A 23,857-nucleotide genomic window follows, 5' to 3' on the forward strand; every position below is an offset into this window, starting at 1 on the left:
TGCAGTTAAGAGCATACTACAGGGTTGCTACTTAGCTATTATTTCATACTTGACACTTACCTTAAATTGTACTTTAACTAGGCTTGAAGTTAACTGATATGATCACTACAATATCAAAAAATTCTATTTAAAAATTACCAGTACATGTTCTGTAAAATCAAAGGACAATTCCTTCAATCATTAAACAGAATTTTCCATTAAAGAACAGTACAGGTTCCATATCAAAAAACATCCATTAGAAAATAGAAATTGTACGTTTATTACTTGTTTGATAATTTTACCATCTTCTTTCATCAAATAAACAAATAAAGCTTTGCATATAACACAAGGAGGTGATGATGAGGCACAGAAGGAGCAAGAGGCAAAGTTCACAGAGTCTTTATTCTCCCTGACTGGAGCAACAACACAAAACGAGGGCAGCGGTAAGAAACCAGTGTAGTAAAAGGCTTGTGCAGGACTGAGTACCGACGGCAGCTCGGTGTTGACTGAGAGGCAACATGCAGCGCAGATGGTAGGAACCTGCGGGCTTATATTTTATTCTGCAGTTTCATAACGGAAGGAGAAGTTATACCGTCTGCACTGGAGTAACCAGGTAAGTGTTTAGGTAGATAGGTACACTGCAGCACTGGATGATGAAGACCCGGTTGTGGGGCTAAAGACAGAATTGTTGAAGGCTATTGAGAGGTCATACCTACCAAACTGAAACTGGTGTCTCCGGTTTGGACTGCTGCCTTCTATTAGATGGTATTAGAAGGTATTAGGTGGCCATTGACTGTATATAAGGACGTGGCTAGGGATGCTGCATTGTTTCACTAGTATAGCATGGTATGAGAGAGGAGTGTTAGTATTAAAGGGATTCAGTAGTGGAGCATGGTATGAGAGAGGAGTGTTAGTATTAAAGGGATTCAGTAGTGGAGCATGGTATGAGAGAGGAGTGTTAGTATTAAAGGGATTCAGTAGTGGAGCATGGTATGAGAGAGGAGTGTTAGTATTAAAGGGATTCAGTAGTGGAGCATGGTATGAGAGAGGAGTGTTAGTATTAAAGGGATTCAGTAGTGGAGCATGGCATGTGACAGGAGTGTTAGTAATAAAGGGATTCAGTAGTGGAGCATGGTATGTGACAGGAGTGTTAGTAATAAAGGGATTCAGTAGTGGAGCATGGTATGAGAGAGGAGTGTTAGTATTAAAGGGATTCAGTAGTGGAGCATGGTATGAGAGAGGAGTGTTAGTATTAAAGGGATTCAGTAGTGGAGCATGGTATGTGACAGGAGTGTTAGTAATAAAGGGATTCAGTAGTGGAGCATGGTATGAGAGAGGAGTGTTAGTATTAAAGGGATTCAGTAGTGGAGCATGGTATGAGAGAGGAGTGTTAGTAATAAATGGATTCAGTAGTGGAGCATGGTATGAGAGAGGAGTGTTAGTAATAAATGGATTCAGTAGTATAGCATGGTATGAGAGAGGAGTGTTATTATTAAAGGGATTCAGTAGTGTAGCATGGTATGACAGAGGAGTGTTAGTAATAAAGGGATTCAGTAGTGGAGCATGGTATGAGAGAGGAGTGTTAGTAATAAAGAGATTCAGTTTGTTTGAGAGGGGCTATAAATATAGGTAGATGGGGTGAATATTAACACTGAGACCACATTAACACTGAATCCACATTAACGGTGCCACTGGGGCTAAGTACATCTTTAAAATCGTGGATTTTATGGGTTGTGTCTGCTAATAGTATAGAGCTTAAAGAGGTGCGGCTTGTTTAAACATGAGTTTGGACAGGGGTGAAGCTGAGACACCAGACCTCACTGTTGAGACTTCTGAAGGTGTCGTGGGCTTCATTCAACAAAACATTGGCACTTGTAGATGGTTAAAGACTACGAGGTACACACAACCTTCATATGTGCATTAGGCCCATAGACTGTATCATATATGTGTCATACATCAGTTTTTTACATTTTATTTTTTTGAATTATTTTGGTTCGATTAAACTTGTAAGTGTGAACGCCAAGCAAACCAGGCCCAAAACGTAACAATATAGAATTTTCCTGTTTGGTTTGCACTAAGGGAACCAAACTACAGGTATGAACACACTCTAAAAAGTAATTTTGTACTTTTAAATTAATTTGGTTTTTTTTACATTATACACATAAAATTCACCAGACATACTCGGGATTAAGAACATATTTGTTGTCTTCATGAATCAACGTTTTCACAATATCTCTGTAATGGCGTAAATGTGTGGTTGAAGTAATCAAGAGGAGTGTCAAGGATAGTAAGTTTATGATGGAAAGATTTATAATCCTGTGGATAGTAGAAGTCAAGGATAGTATACTTGTCTGAATATGCCAAGTACACTTAAGTATCATTTTGTCTAGTATATATCCGATAAATTCATAAAAAGTAAACTGACAGCACACTCACTTATTTGTAGTTTATAAGAAGTAAACTAATAGCACTGTGGCAAAAACCAAAGGTAGCAACCCAACGCAGGTCTCCAAGCCTGACCTTACAGGTAATAAACACATGCCCTGACCAGCAGACCAAAGAGTCACCTCCCTGGCACAGTAGTCAGAGCACCCTTTTAACCTTCCTAAGTGAAGCTCTCCGCACATCACCCTCTCACCTGCAGGGGGTGGTAGTCTCTGTCACCACAAGCACAGCTGAATACATTTTTTATGTAAGGGCTGTTTCCTATTTCCTATTTACTGTATTCCAGATCAGCTGGACTTGGTTAATAAAACTCTGTTCTCATTTTACTGATGAAACAGCAATGTTGTGGTGATTGGGAATAATACATTATCATACGTGCCTTCCAGCATCTTAATCTTTTAACCAGTACATCGAAAAGAAACACTAGAAACTTTGGATCTGCAAAAACAAAAAATAAGAACAGTTTATACACCTGTTCTTTAAAGATGAATCATAGTGTCCCGGTCTGATTAAATAAATGTAAAAAACAATGCACTTGTCTGTACCTAAACACTAAAACTGCCTTTAATCCTTTATGTTGTTCAAATTTTGAACTCACACAGTCATGGAGGGATTGGTTGTCATGTCTTTTGACAACCTTTTTGACAATTCTGAATTCTCTCAAAAACATTTTGCACATTTATGTTTCATAGATGTTCAGAGTTTGTGATCCTGTAATGACATTGTCTATCAGACACACTGGATGTTATGTGATATGCACTAGTGTAAATTACTCAAATAAATTTGAGTCTGTTTAATCAAGCAGTTTAAATAGCATACATGTCAATCATACCCAGATCTCTCCCTACACTCTAACAGCTACAGCCTTCTCCTTTAATGTCTAACACTATTCTTGGTATTTGTTAGGATCCTCCTCTTTCTGCCGATGACACTCTCACACACACAGAACCAGGAAGCCCCTCCTACTCTGTTCACAGAAAACGAAACTAAACTCAGAGTGCTGCTCTCTCAGTGTCGGACTACGGGAAAATGGCAGAGGCCAGAGTTTCAGAAGATCAGGACCAGTTCAGCTGTCCAGTCTGTCTGGATCTACTGAAGGATCCAGTGACTATTCCCTGTGGACACAGTTTCTGTATGGTGTGTATTAATGCCTGCTGGAATCAGGATGATCAGAGGGGAATCTACAGCTGCCCTCAGTGCAGACAGACTTTCAGTCCAAGGCCTGTTCTATGCAGAAACTACATGCTGGCTGAAGTGTTGGAGAAACTAAAGAAGACAGAACTCCAGGCTGCTTCTCCTGTTCACTGTTACGCTGGACCTGGAGATGTGGAGTGTGATTCCTGCACTGGGAGAAAACACAAAGCCATCAAGTCCTGTTTGGTGTGTCTGGCCTCCTTCTGTGAAACTCATATCAGACCTCACTATCAGTCTCTTGCCTTTAAGAAACACACACTGGTTAAAGCCTCCTCAAGACTACAAGAAAAGATCTGCTCTCAACATGACAAACTGACTGAGCTATTCTGTCGTACTGATCAAAGCTTCATCTGTCATTTGTGTAAAATGCATGAACACAAAAGTCATGATACAGTGTCAGCTGCAGCAGAAAGAACTAAAAAACAGGTGAGAACAAGAAATCTTGTAGAATTAGTTCATGATAGTTCTATTTCTTCTGTAGAATTACTTACATTTGTCCAGTAAAGAACATAATTGTTCATTTCAGTTGTTATTGTTATGGGAATTATTTGGAAATTACTTACTAAAATCGTGAGTTTTGTGAGTAAGGTAGTGGCAAATAAAATTAGTGCTTACTAAGCTTTAGAAATGAACAGTACAAATCAGTCAGTGAACATTAGAATAGCCAAAACCCATCTTGATGCTTTTATACTTTCGGTGCAACACATGACAGTCTGTAATCTCTGTGGAATAAAAGTGAACTTTATCTACTTACCTGGCATAAATGTTTAAACTCACAGCTCATAAGTTACAAACAGTTGCACATACTGTATTCACCCCCCAGACTGAGCTACAGGAGGAGCAGAGGAAACACCAGCAGAGAATCCAGGAGAAAGAGAAGAAGGTCCAGGAGCTGAAGCAAGCTGTAGACACTCTTAAGGTGAGTACTGAGCACAGAGATGCTGGAGCAGCTATTTCAGAGCTCAGTCAGGCCTCTCCTCCAATCAGCTAATGAGGAGACCAGTGTTGGGACACTTTGGGATCCTACACAACCACAGTGTACACTGTAGGTCATCCAGGGTCACAGTGAGAGTGAATAATAGTTCAGCTTTAAATGGACCTTCATCTTGTCTGCGTGTCTCCTAACAGCGCTGTGCACAAGCAGCAGTGGAGGACAGTGAGAGGATCTTTACTGAGCTGATCTGCTCCATTGAGAAAATGCGCTGTGAGGTGAGAGAGCTGATCAGAGAACAGGAGAAGACTGAATTGAGTCAAGCTGAAGGACTCCTGGATCAACTAGAGCAGGATATTGCTGATCTTAAGAGGAGAGACACTGAGCTGGAGCAGCTCTCCCACACAGAGGATCACATCCATTTCCTCCAGGTAGAAAACTCTGTCTCAGCTACAGAGGAACCTGCTCCTCATCAAGTTTCCATAATGACTCTTCACAAATGATTGTTAAGGCAACAATAATTAAAACATTAGATAATATATATATATGTACTCTAGTTTACATTCATTCTTGACCATGACGTCGTTCTCTGTAGAGTTTCCCATCCCTCTGTGTCTCTTCTGGATCTGTGGACTCATACAGCATCTCTGTCCATCAACCTGCCTCATTTGATGGTGTGAAGAAATCTCTCTCTGATCTGAAGAAGCGAATAGAGACATTCTGCAAAGAGGAAATGAACAGTATGTCTCCACATGGTAAGAGGAGCACAGTGTTTCCAAAGAGCATCAAAGGGGTCAAACAAACCTTTCTAATTGTCCCATTATTATTATTAGATTCTCACACTCTCTCACTCTCTCTTTGTCTCACACACACCCTATTCCTATTACTTCCTGAATATTATTTACATAAAGATTAGAGAATGTTTTCTTTTAAAAACAGATTATCCCACTTAGACTTTCTATTCATTCATTCATTCATTTTGATTGTGTTTCTTCACAGTTGCAGCAGTTCAGATGAATTCACGCTCAGAGCCAAAGACCAGAGATGATTTCCTGAAATGTAATACATACACATGTGTACAAAGAAACACATTTAGCTCTTTTTTAGATTACTGTCAGATGACTCTGGATCCAGTCACAGCGCATCACTGTCTCATTCTGTCTGAAAAGAACAGAGTGGTGACAAACGGTGGGAGAGTCCAGCCATACTCTGACCATCCAGAGAGATTTGACCACTGGAATCAGGTGTTGTGTAAGGAGAGTGTGTGTGGTCGCTGTTACTGGGAGGTTGAATGGAGCAGTGGGGGATGTGGGGACATATCAGTCTCATATAAAGATATCAGCAGGAAAGGACAGGGTAATGAGTGTAGGTTTGGACACAACACTCAGTCCTGGAGTCTGTGGTGTTCTTCTACTCTCTCTTTCTGGCACAACAACATTAAGACTGAGATCTCAGACCCACCGTCCTCCAGAATAGGAGTGTATGTGGATCACAGTGCAGGAACTCTGTCCTTCTACAGAGTCTCTGACAAAATGACCCTCCTACACACAGTCCACACCACATTCACTCAGCCCCTCTATGCTGGATTTGGCATCACTCTTGGATCTACTGTGAGGTTATGTGATCCAAAATAATGTGTTATTTCACTTCATTAAGTTGATTTAATTAGGAGTCAGATCAGTTTTAGTGAGTATCTGCACACATTAGTCTTTCAGCTGCACCTGTTTCCATCACTGATCACAGGAGTTCAGGGAAGAGGAGAATAAACACAGACACAATCCCTCTACACACTTTACAAATGTTCACATGAGTAGTTGAAACATTCATGCACACTGACATTCTGGAGGCAAATAAAAATGAAGTCATTAGAATAGGGCGTGTCAAAAGAGGAGCTGTAAGTAGAAAGTGATTATATATATAAAACTTTCCTGATTACACCACTGTTTACACCACACTCTTAATTAAAACATTATTATATTTTAATTAAGAAATTTTTGAATTACCAAACAATCCTAAATACTAGATGAGGAAGGACCTCTGTCTGAACTTCCCTGCTTCTCTGGAAATCTTGAATGCCTCTCTCTCTCTCTCTCTCTCTCTCTCTCTCTCTCTCTCTCTCTTTCTCTTATAGCTGCACTATAACTGAATCACCCTACATATCACTTCTACAAAGGGCACTTTATCACTCTACTACATAAACACCAGAGCCAAGCTCTGTAATCCCTCATCTCCTGTATATGGGATCACCTGTATTAGACTGATACACCTCAGTTACTGTCTACACACTGTCAATATGTAATACAAAAATTTAATTGAAGTATGATAATAAAGACTTACAATAAAGACTTACTCTTATTTACTTACTTAAGATGCCCTCTTTTGTTGATTTGGATTAACGCAGTTTCAGTCTATTGTAACATTAATTATTTTTTTGTGTGTGAATGGGCTCCGTTTTCAGAATTAAAATCGTATTACATTTTGTTTGCAGTTTTAAGGTTATGTTCACTGAAACTGAGTCTGAGGGTTTGTATCTGAGGGTCTCTCTTTTAAACCTCACAAGTCATTTAATTTTTGTGTTTGGGGTCAGTCAGAGGAGGATGGGCCCCTCTTTTGAGACTTTTGAGACTTGAGAGTTCCTTTAAAAGTTTCCTCGTCATTCTCTAGGGAGTTTTTCCTTGTTTCTTTGGCTTGCTCACTGGGGGCTTGGCCTTGGAAAATCTGCTTTATGACAACAGCTGTTGTTTAAAAAAAAGAGCTGTAAAAATGTGTAAGACATCCCTGATGACTACAATACATTAGTATGACTACTATAATTTTCTGATTTTAATTAACACATTGTGAAATTCCTTATAATCCTAAATCCTACTTTTAAAATGACAGCCACCTGCTGGCCTTTTGGATGTGTTTTGCTTTATGTAAATATATATTACGTTTGTGACTTGGATGATTTTAGTTTATTATATCCTACTTTTTAAAAATCAATTGATATTTTCAGTGAATTTTTAGATCACTAATCATTCCCTCATATACAGCAGATCATGTTGGTTTCTTACATAACTAAACCTCTCACTAAATGTGTAGTGTTTGAGACAGTGCAGGTAAACCAGGGTCCAGTCCCCTGTTTCCATCTGAGGGTCTTTCACACTTTATTCCCCACTCGCTTTTCCAAATTCTTTAAAAATTACATTCCTGCCTGATTAAAATTGATCAATTGTAATTTCAGAGAAATCAGAAATTTTCTGTACATAAACTTAATTTATTGTTTGTTCCCTTGAGTTGTCCAAATACATTTTGAAGAACTTCAGACACTGAAATCACTCCACCCAGATGCTCCTCCCCAAAGAGGAGGAGCCCCAGATAAAGAGGGAGGGCCAGAGTAACCAAACTCCAGCTCTACCTGGAGACACTGAGAGGAGGAGAGACCACACCCACACACAGGACCAGGACAGTTTAACCAGAGCCATACACCAATAGACACAGTGATCAGAACTACTGTATCTGGGATCAACTGGATTAGAATAATCAACCCAGAGCTGGTTTATGAGGAGTCCTGACACTTCACATTCCTCCCGTTAAATCACAGTATGACTGCAGAACACCAGAGGGCGCCAGAGAGTCCAAGATGACTGGAGGTGAATGGAGCTAAATGGCTAAAAATGAAAAATGATAAGTGTCTCACCACTTGGCCAAGATCTTCCTTTAAATTTATAAAGCGTAAGTATGTATTACCCAGAAATAATGAGGAAAATGTACATGTATGTTTCATTTTTTTCTACAACAAACAGACTTCGGGCACAGATTTTCTTCTCTCCTTAATCCTCCCCCTCCCCCTCCTTCCTCATCTCTTACGCCTGAGGATTTCATCACCTTCTTTGAGGAGAAGGTTGCAGCAATCCGCCAGTCCTTTTGCTTTGTTCTCACTCTTCCCACCAGTGTGCATTCCCCAACATCCAACTCTCTGATCTCTTTTTTTCCTCTCTCCTCAGTTGAAATTCTTCAGCTCCTGACTTCTAGCAATCTGACTGCATGTCCGCTGGATGCAATTCCTTCCACTCTGTTCTAGACAATCTCAAGAGATCTGCTGCCAACTGCATTCAAATCCACCAGGGTGGTACCAATCCTCAAGAAACCCACACTCGACGGCTCCAACGTTACCAACTGCAGACCAGTATCACTTCTCTCTTTCCTCTCAAAAGCCCTTGAACGAGCAGTTTACAATCAATTTTCTCTTTTTCTCACTCAGAACCAGCCACATGATCCCAATCAATCTGGCTACAAACCGGCACAGAAACAGCCCTCATAGCAGTGACAGAGAAAGTTCATGCTTCCAAAGCAGCCAAACTATCATCTGTTTTGATTCTTCGAGACCTTTCGGCAGCCTTTGACACAGTGAACCACAACATTCTCCTCTCTGTTGTCTCCAGGCTTGGTGTGACTGGCTCTGCTTGGAGATGGTTTCAGTCCTATCTGGAGGGACGGTCCTATCAGGTGACATGGAGAGGATCCACATCCAAACCGTGTAGACTCTCCACTGGTGTTCCCCAAGGCTCAGTATTAGGCCCCCTTCCCTTCTCTTTGTATACTCATTCTCTTGGTGATGTAATATCTTCTCATGGTTTCTCCTGCGATGAAACTCAATTCTTCTTTTCCACCTTCTGACACGCAGGTCTCCAAACATATCTCAGCATGCTTGACTGATATTGCATCATGGACGACAGCCCAATACTTGAAGCTCAACCCCAGTAAAACCCAGCTTCTGTACATCCCAGGTACTCCCAACCCTTTCCATGACCTCACAATTTCTTTTGAGAACTCATTGGTATCACCATCTGAAGCTGCCCATAGCCTGGGTGTAACTTTGGACAACCAGTTGTCGTTCTCAACTCATGTTCCAAAGCTAACCCTGTCTTGCAGATTTCTCCTTTGTAACATACGAAGGATTCGACTCTTTCTCTCGCAGGAAGCTACCCAGGTACTTGTGCAGTCTCTTGTGATCTCAATGCTAGACTACTGCAACTCACTACTTGCTGGTCTTCCTCTAAGAGCCATCAAACCTCTTTAACTTGTCCAGAATGCAGCAGCGCGACTGGTCTTCATTCTTCCGAAGTTCACATTACTCCACTGCTGCGCTCCCTTTATTGGCTTCCAGTAGCTGCACGCAGATTTAAATCAGATTTAAAACATTGATGCTTGCCTACAAAGCCAAAAATGGACCAGCCCCGTCATAAATTGAGGTCAATGGTCAAAGCCTGACCCATACCTCAAGTACGGCTCGACTTGAAATACCGTGTATCAGTTCTCATGGAAGACAAGCATCGAGACTATTTTCTGTCCTGGCTCCAAGAAGGTGGAATGAACTCCCACTTGCTGTTCGGACAGCAGAGTCCCTTGCAGTCTTCAAACGCAGACTTAAGAGCCATCTATTCAAGGAATATTTAAATGACAACTGACCCTGCTCCTATATTGACTGAATAAATTAATACTTATTGTAGGGTGTTGTTTATTACATTGATGTTGATTAACAAACTCTAGCACTTATTGTTTATTACACTTATCATTGTTTAAGATAGACCTTATGTATTTTGTACTTCTAGGCATCAGCAGTGATCCCTGTATTTCTACAGTATTCTAGATCATTGGTGTATTGGACTCAAATCTGCTGTACTGGCTAGGATGGCAAAATGTAAATGTAAATGTAAATGTAAATGCAGTAGGATGCTAGTATTTGTGCTATGGAGTGCTGATGGACTGCTAGATTATATGAAATGCTTGGGTCCTACTGAACAAAACACAGACATGTGTGGTGGTTTGTCCACTTTCAGTCGGGGAGGAGCCAAATCCAAATACCGTATTAACCATAGCACAAAGTGGGATTTTGTAAATATTTATTTCATAAAAATATATTTAAATTGTATGCTTCCATGAAGAAAAAAACAAATAGCTGGTGTTCCTCATAACTGTGAGGTAGGTTATAATGTTCCTTATCTTGCATTTTCCTACTGGACCTGTAATATGTGGAGTGTAGTTTGTTTGACTGGGAGGAGATTAGTCTTCATTAGCTCCGGCAGTACTAGCTAGCTTCTATTGCATTAGAGAGTTTCTTTGCCTGTTTAAGGTTCTTAGCTATGAAAACAAGTGTGTCGATGTGGTCTTCTATCAGTCTCATTCTCCTTGGATTGCTCTGTTTAGTCTGTTTAGGCTTCATTGGGGTTTTGTCATATTTTGTGTGTTTGTGTGGTATCCTGAATAGATTAATTTGAGTTCTTAGTAACAAAAATAAAAAGAATAATAAGAACATTCATATTTTGAGGTTAAGCTTTACACACAATGCTCCGTTTTAAACACCAGTGTTTTACCGTTTAAAATTTGACCACATTAAATTTAACAGTTAAGTAGGCTACATGCTTGATAGCCAATTTGCAATGGAAACACGAACAGGTGAGCATCATGAGCTCATATGGCAAGACAAGTTATTAGCTAAAAAAGGGACTGTTTATGTGTATGAGGGTATGATGTGGTTGTCAAATCTCAAAGGTTGTTCCAATAATTTATTCTGTGGAAAAAAGGAGTTCTTTCTTTTTACTATTTAAATTTACAGTCACTATACGATCACATTGTCTTTGTTTGCTGGTTTTATTTTATTAATCAACTTGTCAGTTCTTTTCATTATTACATACATTGTGTGAGTTACACATGAGGCTATATGAGTATATATATTAGCCATGTAGCAGTAGTGTTGGGTACTCTACTGAAGAGGTTCTTGAGCAGATGCAGCAGTAACCTAAAATGGGACCGTTTATGTGTATGCAGGCAAGAGCTGATAATAAAGACCATCCAATAAGGGAAAGCAGATAAGAGCGCTGAGTCATTTGAGTTTGGAGTCTGGACCACAAGCACACACACACGCACGTCATGTGCAGTACAGAGTCTTCCTATTCTGTTCAACAGGAGAACTGCTAGTTAGACGTGCGTAGAAATGAAACACATAAAAACTTAAACATTTAAAAAATATTCTGAGGTTTCTGGCCATCGTCCTGTCAAAGGGGCCATCAGGGCATTTGTGTGATAATATAATGAGAGATTGTGTCTGACTTAATCTGTTCAGTCTGCTGCAGGAGTCAATCAGGAATTATGAAAGTAACCATTTGGGCTTAAAAATGTGTTTGTCTATTTGTTTACTTTTTGTAGGTTGGTGAAGTCCAGCTGGTTCTGTCTGAGGGCTTCGTTCTGAACATCATCCATCCAGACTGAGTCATGGCAGCAAAGGGGATCCAGAGAGCAGCAGATGACAGTGATCACAGCATTGAAGGAGGACGTCCAAACCTCTCCGCTGAGGAGATGTTAGTAGAACTGATGATTCATATCTAGACATCCACTGATCAAGGGGGAGATTAGAATCAAAGCAGGAAAATTCATTTTGAAATTCTGGAAAATGGCTGATGATTTACAGAACATCTTAATATGAAATTAAATATTAAACAGTACTACAGGGGGTGTTTATATCCAACTTCAATAACCACTTTAAACAACCGAAAAAATGCAAATTAATATAACAATATATACAGATTATTTTTAGGTTTTAGATATTTAAAAGAAGGAAAAAGATGTTAGACTGCATTTTTGATGATACTGAATAAATGGCACCTTGCAGTATGAAAAATTCAGTTAAAATGAAATGTACCATTTTTTGTTTATGGCTAATTCTGCCAAACAATCCTGGGTTATAAATTGAGCTTCTTCAGTTTGACACTTGAGCTACAAGCCTAATGCAGATAAATTATTTAAGCTTTAACCTCCTGTGAGCAAGGACCCCACCTGTGTAACGGTGGATATGAAGGGAACTCAGTGAAGTAGGGAGGACCTTCACTGAGGATGTTTACTGCCAGTTTAATGATCTGATCATCTGATCATTCAGTGTGGATCTGTGTTCTAATGGAAGAACAGTAAAAGAGTGTTATAGCAGGAGGGTGTTAGAACATGCTGGGTATTAAAGCAGGAGTCTCACAGCTGTTTTAAACACACGTGTCTGGTGTCTTTTGACTATCCATCAGTGTCCTCAGCACACCCTTCACACACAGCTGCATGCAGTTTGCACAAGTGCTAACTGTTGGTATAAATGTCCATTAGAAAACTACATTACCCACAAACCTCCAGTGCAAAACTAAAGAAGGAATGATATTGTTCTCTGTGCAGGAAAATGGCAGAGGTCAGACTTTCAGAAGATCAGGACCAGTTCAGCTGTCCAGTGTGTCTGGATCTACTGAAGGATCCAGTGACTATTCCCTGTGGACACAGTTTCTGTATGGTGTGTATTAATGACTTCTGGGATCAGGAGGATCAGAGGGGAATCTACAGCTGCCCTCAGTGCAGAGAGACTTTCACTCCAAGGCCTGTTCTACGCAGAAACTACATGCTGGCTAAAGCGCTGCAGAAACTGAAGAAGACAGAACTCCAAGCTGCTTCTCCTATTCACTGTTACGCTGAACCTGGAGATGTGGAGTGTGATTCCTGCACTGAGAGGAAACACAAAGCCATCAAGTCCTGTTTGGTGTGTCTGGCCTCCTTCTGTGAAACTCACATCAGACCTCACTATCAGTCTCTTGCCTTTAAGAAACACACACTGGTTAAAGTCATCTCAAGACTACAAGAGAAGATCTGCTCTCAACATGATAAAGTGACTGAGATCTTCTGTCGTACTGACCAAAGCTTCGTCTGTCATTTGTGTACAATGTATGAACACAAAGGTCATGATACAGTGTCAGTGTGATGGGGCAAGCCAAGTCAGACACTAGCAGATAAGAGGTAAAACTTTTATTACAATCCAAATCTGTAGTGTTGAATCATCAAGGGTCAGAACCACAAAAACAAAGCCAGGGGTAATCACAATCATGAAGAAAAAACAGTCTGAGTCAATAACCAGAGATCAAACAAAAATGATTTACCAGAGAAGAAAAGGTGAGAGCTACCACGAGTCCTGTGTCATGCCAACAGTCAGACCATTCATATGTGGGGTTGCTTCTCATCCAAGGGTGTGGGTTGGTTCAAAATTTTGCCTAAGAACACTGCCATGAATAAGGAATGGTATTAAAACATCCTGCAAGAGTAACTTCTCCCAACGATCTAGGAGCAATTTGGTGATGAACAATGCTTTTTCCAGCATGACACAGCACCATGTCACAAGGCAATAGTGATAACCAAGTGGCTTGGCAAACAAAACATTGAAATTTTGGGTCCATGGCCAGGAAAATCCCCAGATTTCAATCCCATTGAGAACCTGTGGTCTATCCTCAAAAAGAGGGTGGACAAACAAACTCAAAAACTGTAATCAACTCTAAGCACTAATTAGGCAAGAATGGGTTGTCATCAGTCAAGATTTTGCCCGGATTTATTTGTCAATAAAAAGTTAAAAAAACAAAAACAAAACAAACTTATGAAATACTTATAATTGTACTTCACTATATATATATATATATATAAATATAAAAATATATATATATAAATATATATATATATATATATATATATATATATGTATATATATATATATATATATATATATATATATATATATATATTTATTTATTTATAATAATTATTATTATTTTATTATTATTTTTATTTATTTATTTTATTCTCATCTGTTATATTTCATGTTTTCTGTGTTTTAGGAGCAAAGAAATCCCCTCTGGTCATTTACACTTCTGTGTGCAGTAAGCAGTTTAATTCAAGAGCTCAGGCCTACCTGGCTTTATGTGTCAAGTTATTAAAGGGAATGTGTAACTTTTCCCTTATTTTGTTTTATTTGTAGTCAGCTAAAGTAAAATGATTCGAAGAAATCTGAACCCCTCTGGAGTGAGAAAAAGGAAATCAGTATTCATGACTTAGATGTGAACGAGTTAGTTAGACCGACTCCCTTGTTAACGCCCCTTCAGATATCCAGACGTAGTAAGAGTTAGGGACCTTTTTCCCAGGTTTTTCTTTGAAGAAGTGGTTGATGTAATTTCGGAGAGTTTAGGAAAAAAAATTTTTCCAGTCCAGAACATCTCACAAAAAAAATTTAGAATTTGTTTTCTTAGAATTTGTTTTCTTTGTTAATTTGTCCATCTGTCGTCTTTACAGTTTTAATGTTAGTTTGTCTGCACCAGTTTTGATTCACACGACACCAACATCAAAATTTATTTTGTCTTTTCATCGTTGATAGAGTTGCAATTAGTTATGTACAGCCAGCAGCAATTAGTACCAAATTGTCAACTGAGAATTCAGCGTTGGGGTAGATTACAGAAATCAGCGTTGGGATACATTACAGAATGGTTCATGGCAGAACCTCGGAGCCTGAAAAGAAAGTTCAGAGTATCAACCGGGTCACTGTGGTAGCGTAGAAAACTTTGGAATTAATTGCGGAACGTCACACAGTGTGAACGCAATAGAAGCACAAGCGGATGGTGACCTGAATAAGAATCTCAGTCCAAAAAGTAATGTCACGTAAAATAATAATTAAGTTTTCCATAAAATTAGAGTGCTGCTATATGAATCAGTAATTTAACATATTCAAACATCTATCACTACATGATCATAAATTCAACTACAGATTACCGCTGTTATATACAAAGATCAGCATTCTCGTGCAGAACTGAAATTGTGCACATGATTTTCACAAGACTTATTTTAATGTATTCTGTCTTGTTCAGAGAACAAGATGTTTTCAGACACCTGAACCGCTTGATTAAGAGTTTTGTGTGTGTGTGTGTGTGTGTGTGTGTGTGTGTAGCAATGTATTGCAATGGCTGAAGCATATGTAGCGTTCTAGTTAAGCCATCAATAGCAAACTTAAGAGCTCACACATATGGGTGCTTAAAATATAGAGAATACTTCTCTGTTTTTGAACGTGTGCACATCACTAGCAAATTTAGCTGTAGATGCTGGATGAGTCAGACCTCTTGGGGCTAAAAGGTTTTCTTTAACGTACAGAGGAGTGTGTTGGGCATCAGTGACATGAACTGATGTAAAATAATTAATTGTCATGAGGAATCGTAAAAACCTGTTTGTCAAACATGGATTTGGCTTATTTTCCAACCATAATAATTGTAGACGTCTCTGTATAATTTCATGTACAATAAATGAGCAGAAAGTGTTTTACATTGTGGAAATGGCTTTTTCTACCTTTGCATCATTTTATCTTTGCTGGCACTCCAGGTCAGAGCACAGCTATCGATAGTTTAAGTACTAATAATTGACCATTATTTATAGAATTGAAACAAATTGGCAAGTACAAATAAAACAGTAAGACACTGATAGTCAGTCTGCTTTCTGTTTTATTTTCTGTATTTTTTAGCAGTAACAGGATACACATATACTCCAAGACATAATTATAGACCAACACAAAGGGAAATAAGGCCTTTAATGCTCCAGAGGGGAAATTCAGATGTTACGCCAGTACAACATTTACATGATATGGTAAAATAGTAAAAATATAGTACAAAAATAGCATGGAAAATGTAGTATAATATAGTATAAAATGAGATATAGTAGTATAATATACAGTATAGTACAGAAGTGTGGAATATTACTTGCCACTCGCTAAAGTGAAAGAAATATATGAAATCAAAACAACTTGAAGAGTTTTAAGTATCTTCTGGTGTAACACAATGCATGACTAATTCTTGAACATTCAGAAAGAACAAAACACTTTCAGCGACGTAACTATCAAATCCTTATAGCATATGACATGTACCTGAAGACAGAAGGTTTAGCTCCATCTTAATCCTAGCAGTCTGACCTGTCAGGATCCTCCATCTTGAAGCGTTCACTTCACAACATGTAGGAATCACTGATAGAAAAACCTTCGCTTCTTAAAATGAGCTACCTTCTAAAGGGTACACAGCAGTTTAATTTTTATACACTTTTCCTTCATTTTTTTACATATTCCACAACTATGTCCAAATTATTACCATTATGTAAATTGATATTCAGTACTTATATCAGGTAGAGTTTGGTTCCATTATATTCAAATGAGGGACTTCTCTTTTTAAAAAAAATATATGATCTTGTATGCCCTCCTACTATTGATAATGCTGTTTCTTATATCACTTGGTACCCTTTTGCTAAAACAAACCAGAATAATCCACTTTGTTCTTGTTCAGTGGACTTTAAGTTCTCTGCACCGTGTCCTTAGATACCCACAGAAACATGATAAATCTTCATGCTTTCAAACACACTGTTGTACCATTCTAAGCCGATAGAGAGACCCACAACCGACAATGAGATCACAGGTTACCTTATGAGAACACAGGATAATATTTTGATCACTACTTTAACTTTCCTCAGTTCCCCCAATCACCAGATTATTAAATGCTCATCACACCTGTTCCTCAGTTGCCCCAATCACCAGATTATTAAGCACTCATCACACCTGTTCCTCAGTTCCCCCAATCACCAGATTATTAAATGCTCATCACACCTGTTCCTCAGTTGCCCTACTTATCCTCCATTAAACCCACAGAATTTAACCCGCAGTGTGATCCCTTCTCCTCTCATCCTGAGAGAAGCCAGCGTCTGTTTCGACACTAAAAGGAATCTCAGCCTGTTTTGTTTCATTTTCTTGTTGCGGCTCATCACTCTTTCAGTTACTTCCTGCTTTTACAAAAACACTCATATTGAAGACTTTTAAGCATCTTACTGTGTAATACACAATGCACGACTGATTCCTAAATATTCACAAAGAAGAAAACTCTCCTCACTCTCCCAGTCCCTTCCTGCTTTTACAATAACGCTCTCATCTTGCTTTGCGCTCAGGGTATGAATGCTCCTTGACAATGTCACAAGACCATTAAGAGGAAATGAAATACTGAAAGGCAGTTCCTGACTTTTTTTTCTATAAACAAACTTGGGTCTTATTTCCCCACAAATAAGTGTTTTTCTCTCCTGTTTTTTTTTTTTAGCTGCATTTGTTGCGTTAGGACTTTGGTTTCAGGTATATTAGGTTACATCATTTCAGGACCCAAGCCAATATGAAGAGCCTAATGTGTTTATGCTGTGTTTCTGTTCTACCGTACCTCTGCAATGCAGGTAAGATCACTTCTGACACAAGCTTTGTTCAAAATATGCTTCACAAATGCTGTTGGACTAGGTACTGTAGGTACTGAAGCAGGCTGTCTTCAAATAGATGACTCAATTTAACCTGAGTGTGTGTAGTTTGCATACATATAGCACTGGGTAAAAATACTCAGCCCTGTTAAATTATCAGTTTGTCTGAATTGCATATGACATTTACACAGTTTTAAAATATTATTTTGCAAATAGATATGCATTTAAATAAAATTTCTACTTGTTGCTTCTTGCTGCAACCTAGATTATGTTTACTCTGCGTTAAAAATGTGTTTTTGGTGATCGGATCGCATTCATATTTCATTTCACGCTTTAATACTAGCGTAGATGGAACACATTTTCAATATATGAATACAGTTATATAAATGGAAATACTTTTACCAAGTGAGTTCAATTTGAATACATGAACACACTCACAATCTGATAAACACGCTTGGGGAAATATTCTTCAGCACATTTCATGCAATTGCATATTTCTACCAGAGAGGTCGCCAATATCCCGAACATACATAGTGCAGATTTGTTTGGTGTTATTTAAAATTATTTTATTAATTTCTTAAAATAGTTTTAGTAATTATTAGCCTAAGTAAATAATCTTTAAAATATGCCCATTTATGCCCATATGCCAGTTAATATGCCCCTGTGTGAGGAAATATGCCCCTATGCCAGTTAACATACCCTGTGTCAGGAAATATGTCCCTATGCCAGTTAACATGTCCCTGTGTCAGGAAATATGCGCCTATGCTAGTATATAAGAGAAGAGCACTGTCTAATGCTTCTTTAGTTAACATATGTGTTGTTTGGTGCCTCTGTTCAAATATATGACCTCGTTTTATTGATAAAACAGGACTTAATGCCCAGTAGCCTCTAATGGTCTTACGTTCTCCTAATTACACAGATCACAGGTGTTTCTTAACTAGCTGAATATATTTTGTCTGCTGAGAAAGCATGTTTGGTTTGTATTTGTTCCTCTCTTCACAGGTGAACATTCTCTGTATGTATTTTCAACATTCATCGCTGGAAATACACCGTTCCCAGAGTTCAGTGCAGTGGTGATGCTGGATGATGTTCAGCTGTTCTATTATGACTCAGATGTAAAGAAGTTAATCTACAGAAACTACAAACCAGACCATGAAGCCACAATACAGAAAGATCTGATGTTAATATTTGATCACCAGTATATAGACATGAAAAACTGGGTTTTGGTTTTGGTCAAACAGTTCAATGTTACAAACGGTATGAACTCTTCAAGAACTCAATGTTCTTGACAGTACAGCAAAGCACAGTGCCATGAGTTGACCTTTCAGCTGTTTATCTGCTTCTCTGCCTGCCTACCTGTCTGTCTCTAGTTTTTTCACGATCTATATTTGTTACTCAAACTTGACATTGCTATTTTATCACAATGCACCTATTTTTCCAGAACTGCTTTACTAGTGATTATGCAGTAAACACAATCTATATAAACCTTAGAAGTGAGTTATTTGTTGGTTATCTTTGACTTATGGGCCTACATAAACAAAGCATTAGTGTATTTTGTATATTAATTTCTGCTTTTTATCAAATAACCAAATTTTTTTCATTTCCAGCATGACAAATGGAAGTTATTAAAAATAAATAAATAAATAAATATCAGAATCCCAGCATAACATACCAATGAATCAACAACAGGAACATGATCAATAACATTCTCTTTTCCATTCTGTGACAGGAGTTAATGTTCAGCAGAGACTGGCAGGATGTGAGCTGTTTGATAAGGACTCGCCAGGAATGCTGCGGTCATGGGAAGCTTTCAACGGAGTTGGACAAGGAGAGTTACTCTTTAACTCACAGCTCAACACCCTCACGCTTCCAGCATTGTTCACAAATCTGTGGGACACGTTTAAAAAGAATCATGTTCAGTGGCTGTATGCAAATGTTTACAGCCCTGTCTGCATCAAAGCACTGAAGGACTTGCTGCATGAGAACAGAAATCAAATCAGGAAGAAAGGTACCGCACCAATCTTTTGAACTCACCTGAGGATATGATTGGTCATTTTGAACACATCTGAGGATATGATTGGTCATTTGTTCAATCATATTCAGTTAAAGCTGCAGTCATAAACCTGTCATACTAATTTCTCTTCTGTGAGAACAGTGTTGATTGGTTTACCGTTAATTGGTTCACAGTGGACTCTCACTGGATCAAGATGTGAACGTGTTTTTAATAAACACTGGGAAGAAAATAATTTGGGCTGAATCACTGTTTTTGGAATGTAAAATCTGGACACAAAGTTTGTAGGGTTGGATTTCTCTTATAGACATTTTGTGATTGCTTTCCATTTGCAGTAGCCATTTCCTGATGCTTAAATAAGGTTTATTCAATGGTTTTTAATAATTAGGACACCTGGGTAATGAGGACACTGAACTGTTTTAATTGGTTGTGTTGCTTGTATTTAACTCCTCCTCTGAAGTAAAGCCCAGAGTCAGGCTCCTCCAGAAGGCTCCTACACACTCTGGAGGGGCCTTGCTGACCTGCCTGGCCACTGGCTTCTACCCGCGTCACATCAACCTGACCATGCTGAGAGACGGCCAACCCGTGACTGAGGAGCGTGTGATTGGAGGGGAGGTGCTGCCTAATGGAGACGGGATCTACCAGATGAGGAAGAGGCTGGAGGTCAGTGCAGAGGAGATGCGAGAGAAACACAACTACACCTGCACGGTCATGCACCTCAGCCTGGCCAACAAGATCGACATCAGCATGGGTATCAGCCCTCATCAGCCAGTGTTATTGTACACATACTGTCCAAATAAACATCCATCAATAACCCACAGATGATCCTTGGAATAATTAGTAGGAGATTAATTCCCACTTTTCCTCTGTTGGCAGAAATCAGGCTCCCTGTAGACGCGTCCACCATGACTGTGGTGGTTATGGTGCTTGGGCTGGTGGTTGTGTGTGTGATTGTTCCTGTCACTGTTTTCCTCGTATACCGCAGGAAACGCAACGGTGAGATGGATGTTTTGTCTTTCATTACATTTTGCATGTTGAATCCCAACTTTGTCTTAAATATATAACACATACTAGACTTATTAGTAAATGAAGACAAAATTAAGAGCTGTATTCTTCATATTTTTCTCCTGATTAACTATTGCTTTAGTAGACCTCATGTCTACCCTTAGATGCCTACCAGGCCAAACTCTGTATCCCAAGACCACAACCATTTATTATATATATATATATATATATATATATATATATATATATTGTTTTCTGTGTTTTAGGAGCAAAGAAATCCCCTATGGTCACTTACACTTCTGTGTGCAGTAAGCAGTTTAATTCAAGAGCTCAGTTATTATTTTTGTTAGTAATACCGTGGTGTTCTACACATACAGTAGCCTCTTAAAATTTCACTGAATTTGAGCTCAGTACAAAATGCCAGTCAATAGTCAGCTGGTTACTTCTCTGATGTAAAACGTTTAACACTCATATATAGAGATGATGTTGTCAACGAAAGTCTTGTATTTTAGTATCTTGTGTGTTTTACAGGAAATGTTCAGAGTGAGGCATCTTCAGACACTACCACTACAAACTAGAGCACTCGATTTGTACTATGCTGGATATGGTATTGTGTTTCTATTTGATATGTGTTTTTTTTTTTTTTTATATTATTTTTCTATTAGATGATCCAGTGTATTTGATCCATTTGTTTCACAGAGTTAATAAGCGAGTTATGGAACTGCCATGCAGTGCACCACTTGTTTAAATTCAGCTGTTGTGTGCAGTGTGGTTTCTCTTTGACGTGTTTATACCCACAAGTGGCACGCGTGTCCCAGGTGAAGTTATTCAGCGGATGACAGAGGGAAGGTTTTTAAAGAATCACACGAAGAATTATTAAAGGGATCGAGGTTGTCATGTTTTGAGTTCGTCTGAAGTCACAGTATTTTGAATTCATGGACCCACAGTGCCACCCAGTGACTGTAGCGAGATTTGCCATATAATCAAACTGAACTGTGTGTTCATAGCAGCAGCTTCACTGTATGCAGTTGTTAATAAGTTGTGACCTTCTGAGCCTAAAGAAAATGAGAAATAGTGTCTTAGACATGGACGTGCGCAGGTGAATTTGTGTGGTAATAATGTTCTGCTTAAGTGGGAAAATCTTTGGAAATCAGGCCTACCTGGCTTTATGTGTCAAGTTATTAGAGGGAATGTGTAAGTTTTCCCTTATTTTGTTTTATTTGTAGTCAGCTAAAGTAAGATGATTCGAAGAAATCTGAACCCCTCTGGAGTGAGAAAAAGGAAATCAGTATTCATGACTTAGATGTGAATGAGTTAGTTAGACCGACTCCCTTGTTAACGCCCCTTCAGATATCCAGACGTAGTAAGAGTTAGGGACCTTTTTCCCAGGTTTTTCTTTGAAGAAGTGGTTGATGTAATTTCGGAGAGTTTAGGAAAAGATTTTTTTCAGTCCAGAACATCTCACAGAAAAAATTTAGAATTTGTTTCTTAGAATTTGTTTTCTTTGTTAATTTGTCCATCTGTCGTCTTTACAGTTTTAATGTTAGTTTGTCTGCACCAGTTTTGATTCACACCACACCAACATCAAAATTTATTTTGTCTTTTCATCGTTGATAGAGTTGCAATTAGTTATGTACAGCCAGCAGCAATTAGTACCAAATTGTCAACTGAGAATTCAGCGTTGGGGTAGATTACAGAAATCAGCGTTGGGATACATTACAGAATGGTTCATGGCAGAACCTCGGAGCCTGAAAAGAAAGTTCAGAGTATCAACCGGGTCACTGTGGTAGCGTAGAAAACTTTGGAATTAATTGCGGAACGTCACACAGTGTGAACGCAGTAGAAGCACAAGCGGATGGTGACCTGAATAAGAATCTCAGTCCAAAAAGTAATGTCACGTAAAATAATAATTAAGTTTTCCATAAAATTAGAGTGCTGCTATATGAATCAGTAATTTAACATATTCAAACATCTATCACTACATGATCATAAATTCAACTACAGATTACCGCTGTTATATACAAAGATCAGCATTCTCGTGCAGAACTGAAATTGTGCACATGATTTTCACAAGACTTATTTTAATGTATTCTGTCTTGTTCAGAGAACAAGATGTTTTCAGACACCTGAACCGCTTGATTAAGAGTTTTGTGTGTGTGTGTGTGTGTGTGTGTGTGTGTAGCAATGTATTGCAATGGCTGAAGCATATGTAGCGTTCTAGTTAAGCCATCAATAGCAAACTTAAGAGCTCACACATATGGGTGCTTAAAATATAGAGAATACTTCTCTGTTTTTGAACGTGTGCACATCACTAGCAAATTTAGCTGTAGATGCTGGATGAGTCAGACCTCTTGGGGCTAAAAGGTTTTCTTTAACGTACAGAGGAGTGTGTTGGGCATCAGTGACATGAACTGATGTAAAATAATTAATTGTCATGAGGAATCGTAAAAACCTGTTTGTCAAACATGGATTTGGCTTATTTTCCAACCATAATAATTGTAGACGTCTCTGTATAATTTCATGTACAATAAATGAGCAGAAAGTGTTTTACATTGTGGAAATGGCTTTTTCTACCTTTGCATCATTTTATCTTTGCTGGCACTCCAGGTCAGAGCACACCTATCGATAGTTTAAGTACTAATAATTGACCATTATTTATAGAAATGAAACAAATTGGCAAGTACAAATAAAACAGTAAGACACTGATAGTCAGTCTGCTTTCTGTTTTATTTTCTGTATTTTTTAGCAGTAACAGGATACACATATACTCCAAGACATAATTATAGACCAACACAAAGGGAAATAAGGCCTTTAATGCTCCAGAGGGGAAATTCAGATGTTACGCCAGTACAACATTTACATGATATGGTAAAATAGTAAAAATATAGTACAAAAATAGCATGGAAAATGTAGTATAATATAGTATAAAATGAGATATAGTAGTATAATATACAGTATAGTACAGAAGTGTGGAATATTACTTGCCACTCGCTAAAGTGAAAGAAATATATGAAATCAAAACAACTTGAAGAGTTTTAAGTATCTTCTGGTGTAACACAATGCATGACTAATTCTTGAACATTCAGAAAGAACAAAACACTTTCAGCGACGTAACTATCAAATCCTTATAGCATATGACATGTACCTGAAGACAGAAGGTTTAGCTCCATCTTAATCCTACCAGTCTGACCTGTCAGGATCCTCCATTT

General features: G+C 38.5%; 3 protein-coding genes across 6 annotated transcripts; all 3 read left to right on the forward strand.

Annotated features, from left to right (window-relative positions):
• Window positions 1-3,419: 3,419 nt before the first annotated feature.
• Window positions 3,420-6,917, forward strand: LOC113568492 (E3 ubiquitin/ISG15 ligase TRIM25-like). Of its 2 annotated transcripts, XM_035529007.1 has the most exons (6): window positions 3,420-4,044; window positions 4,442-4,537; window positions 4,747-4,980; window positions 5,145-5,304; window positions 5,549-5,608; window positions 6,681-6,917. In XM_035529007.1, exons 1-6 carry the CDS (start codon window positions 3,454-3,456, stop codon window positions 6,689-6,691), a joined length of 1,152 nt encoding a protein of 383 aa, XP_035384900.1. In that variant the 5' UTR covers window positions 3,420-3,453; the 3' UTR covers window positions 6,692-6,917. The 2 variants fall into 2 exon arrangements, with proteins under 2 accessions (XP_035384900.1, XP_026852502.2); XM_026996701.2 differs by having other exon boundaries at window positions 5,549-6,917.
• A 3,361-nt stretch (window positions 6,918-10,278) lies between these two features.
• Window positions 10,279-13,546, forward strand: LOC113568494 (E3 ubiquitin/ISG15 ligase TRIM25-like). Of its 2 annotated transcripts, none has more exons than XM_026996705.2 (3): window positions 10,279-10,513; window positions 11,738-11,889; window positions 12,743-13,546. In XM_026996705.2, the coding sequence occupies exons 2-3, from the start codon at window positions 11,804-11,806 to the stop codon at window positions 13,314-13,316; spliced, it is 660 nt and encodes a 219-aa protein (XP_026852506.2). In that variant the 5' UTR covers window positions 10,279-10,513; window positions 11,738-11,803; the 3' UTR covers window positions 13,317-13,546. The 2 variants fall into 2 exon arrangements, with proteins under 2 accessions (XP_026852506.2, XP_026852505.2); XM_026996704.2 differs by lacking the exon at window positions 10,279-10,513 and adding an exon at window positions 11,432-11,515.
• Window positions 13,547-17,399: 3,853 nt separating this feature from the next.
• Window positions 17,400-23,193, forward strand: LOC113568496 (major histocompatibility complex class I-related gene protein-like). 2 transcript variants are annotated; one of them, XM_035528790.1, is made up of 7 exons: window positions 17,400-17,614; window positions 18,635-18,889; window positions 19,362-19,640; window positions 20,104-20,394; window positions 20,520-20,639; window positions 20,915-20,956; window positions 21,180-23,193. In XM_035528790.1, exons 1-7 carry the CDS (start codon window positions 17,557-17,559, stop codon window positions 21,224-21,226), a joined length of 1,092 nt encoding a protein of 363 aa, XP_035384683.1. In that variant the 5' UTR covers window positions 17,400-17,556; the 3' UTR covers window positions 21,227-23,193. The 2 variants fall into 2 exon arrangements, with proteins under 2 accessions (XP_035384683.1, XP_035384684.1); XM_035528791.1 differs by lacking the exon at window positions 20,915-20,956.
• Window positions 23,194-23,857: the final 664 nt, after the last annotated feature.

This window comes from Electrophorus electricus, chromosome 8 (assembly GCF_013358815.1).
Source record: "Electrophorus electricus isolate fEleEle1 chromosome 8, fEleEle1.pri, whole genome shotgun sequence".
Classification (NCBI taxonomy): domain Eukaryota; kingdom Metazoa; phylum Chordata; class Actinopteri; order Gymnotiformes; family Gymnotidae; genus Electrophorus; species Electrophorus electricus.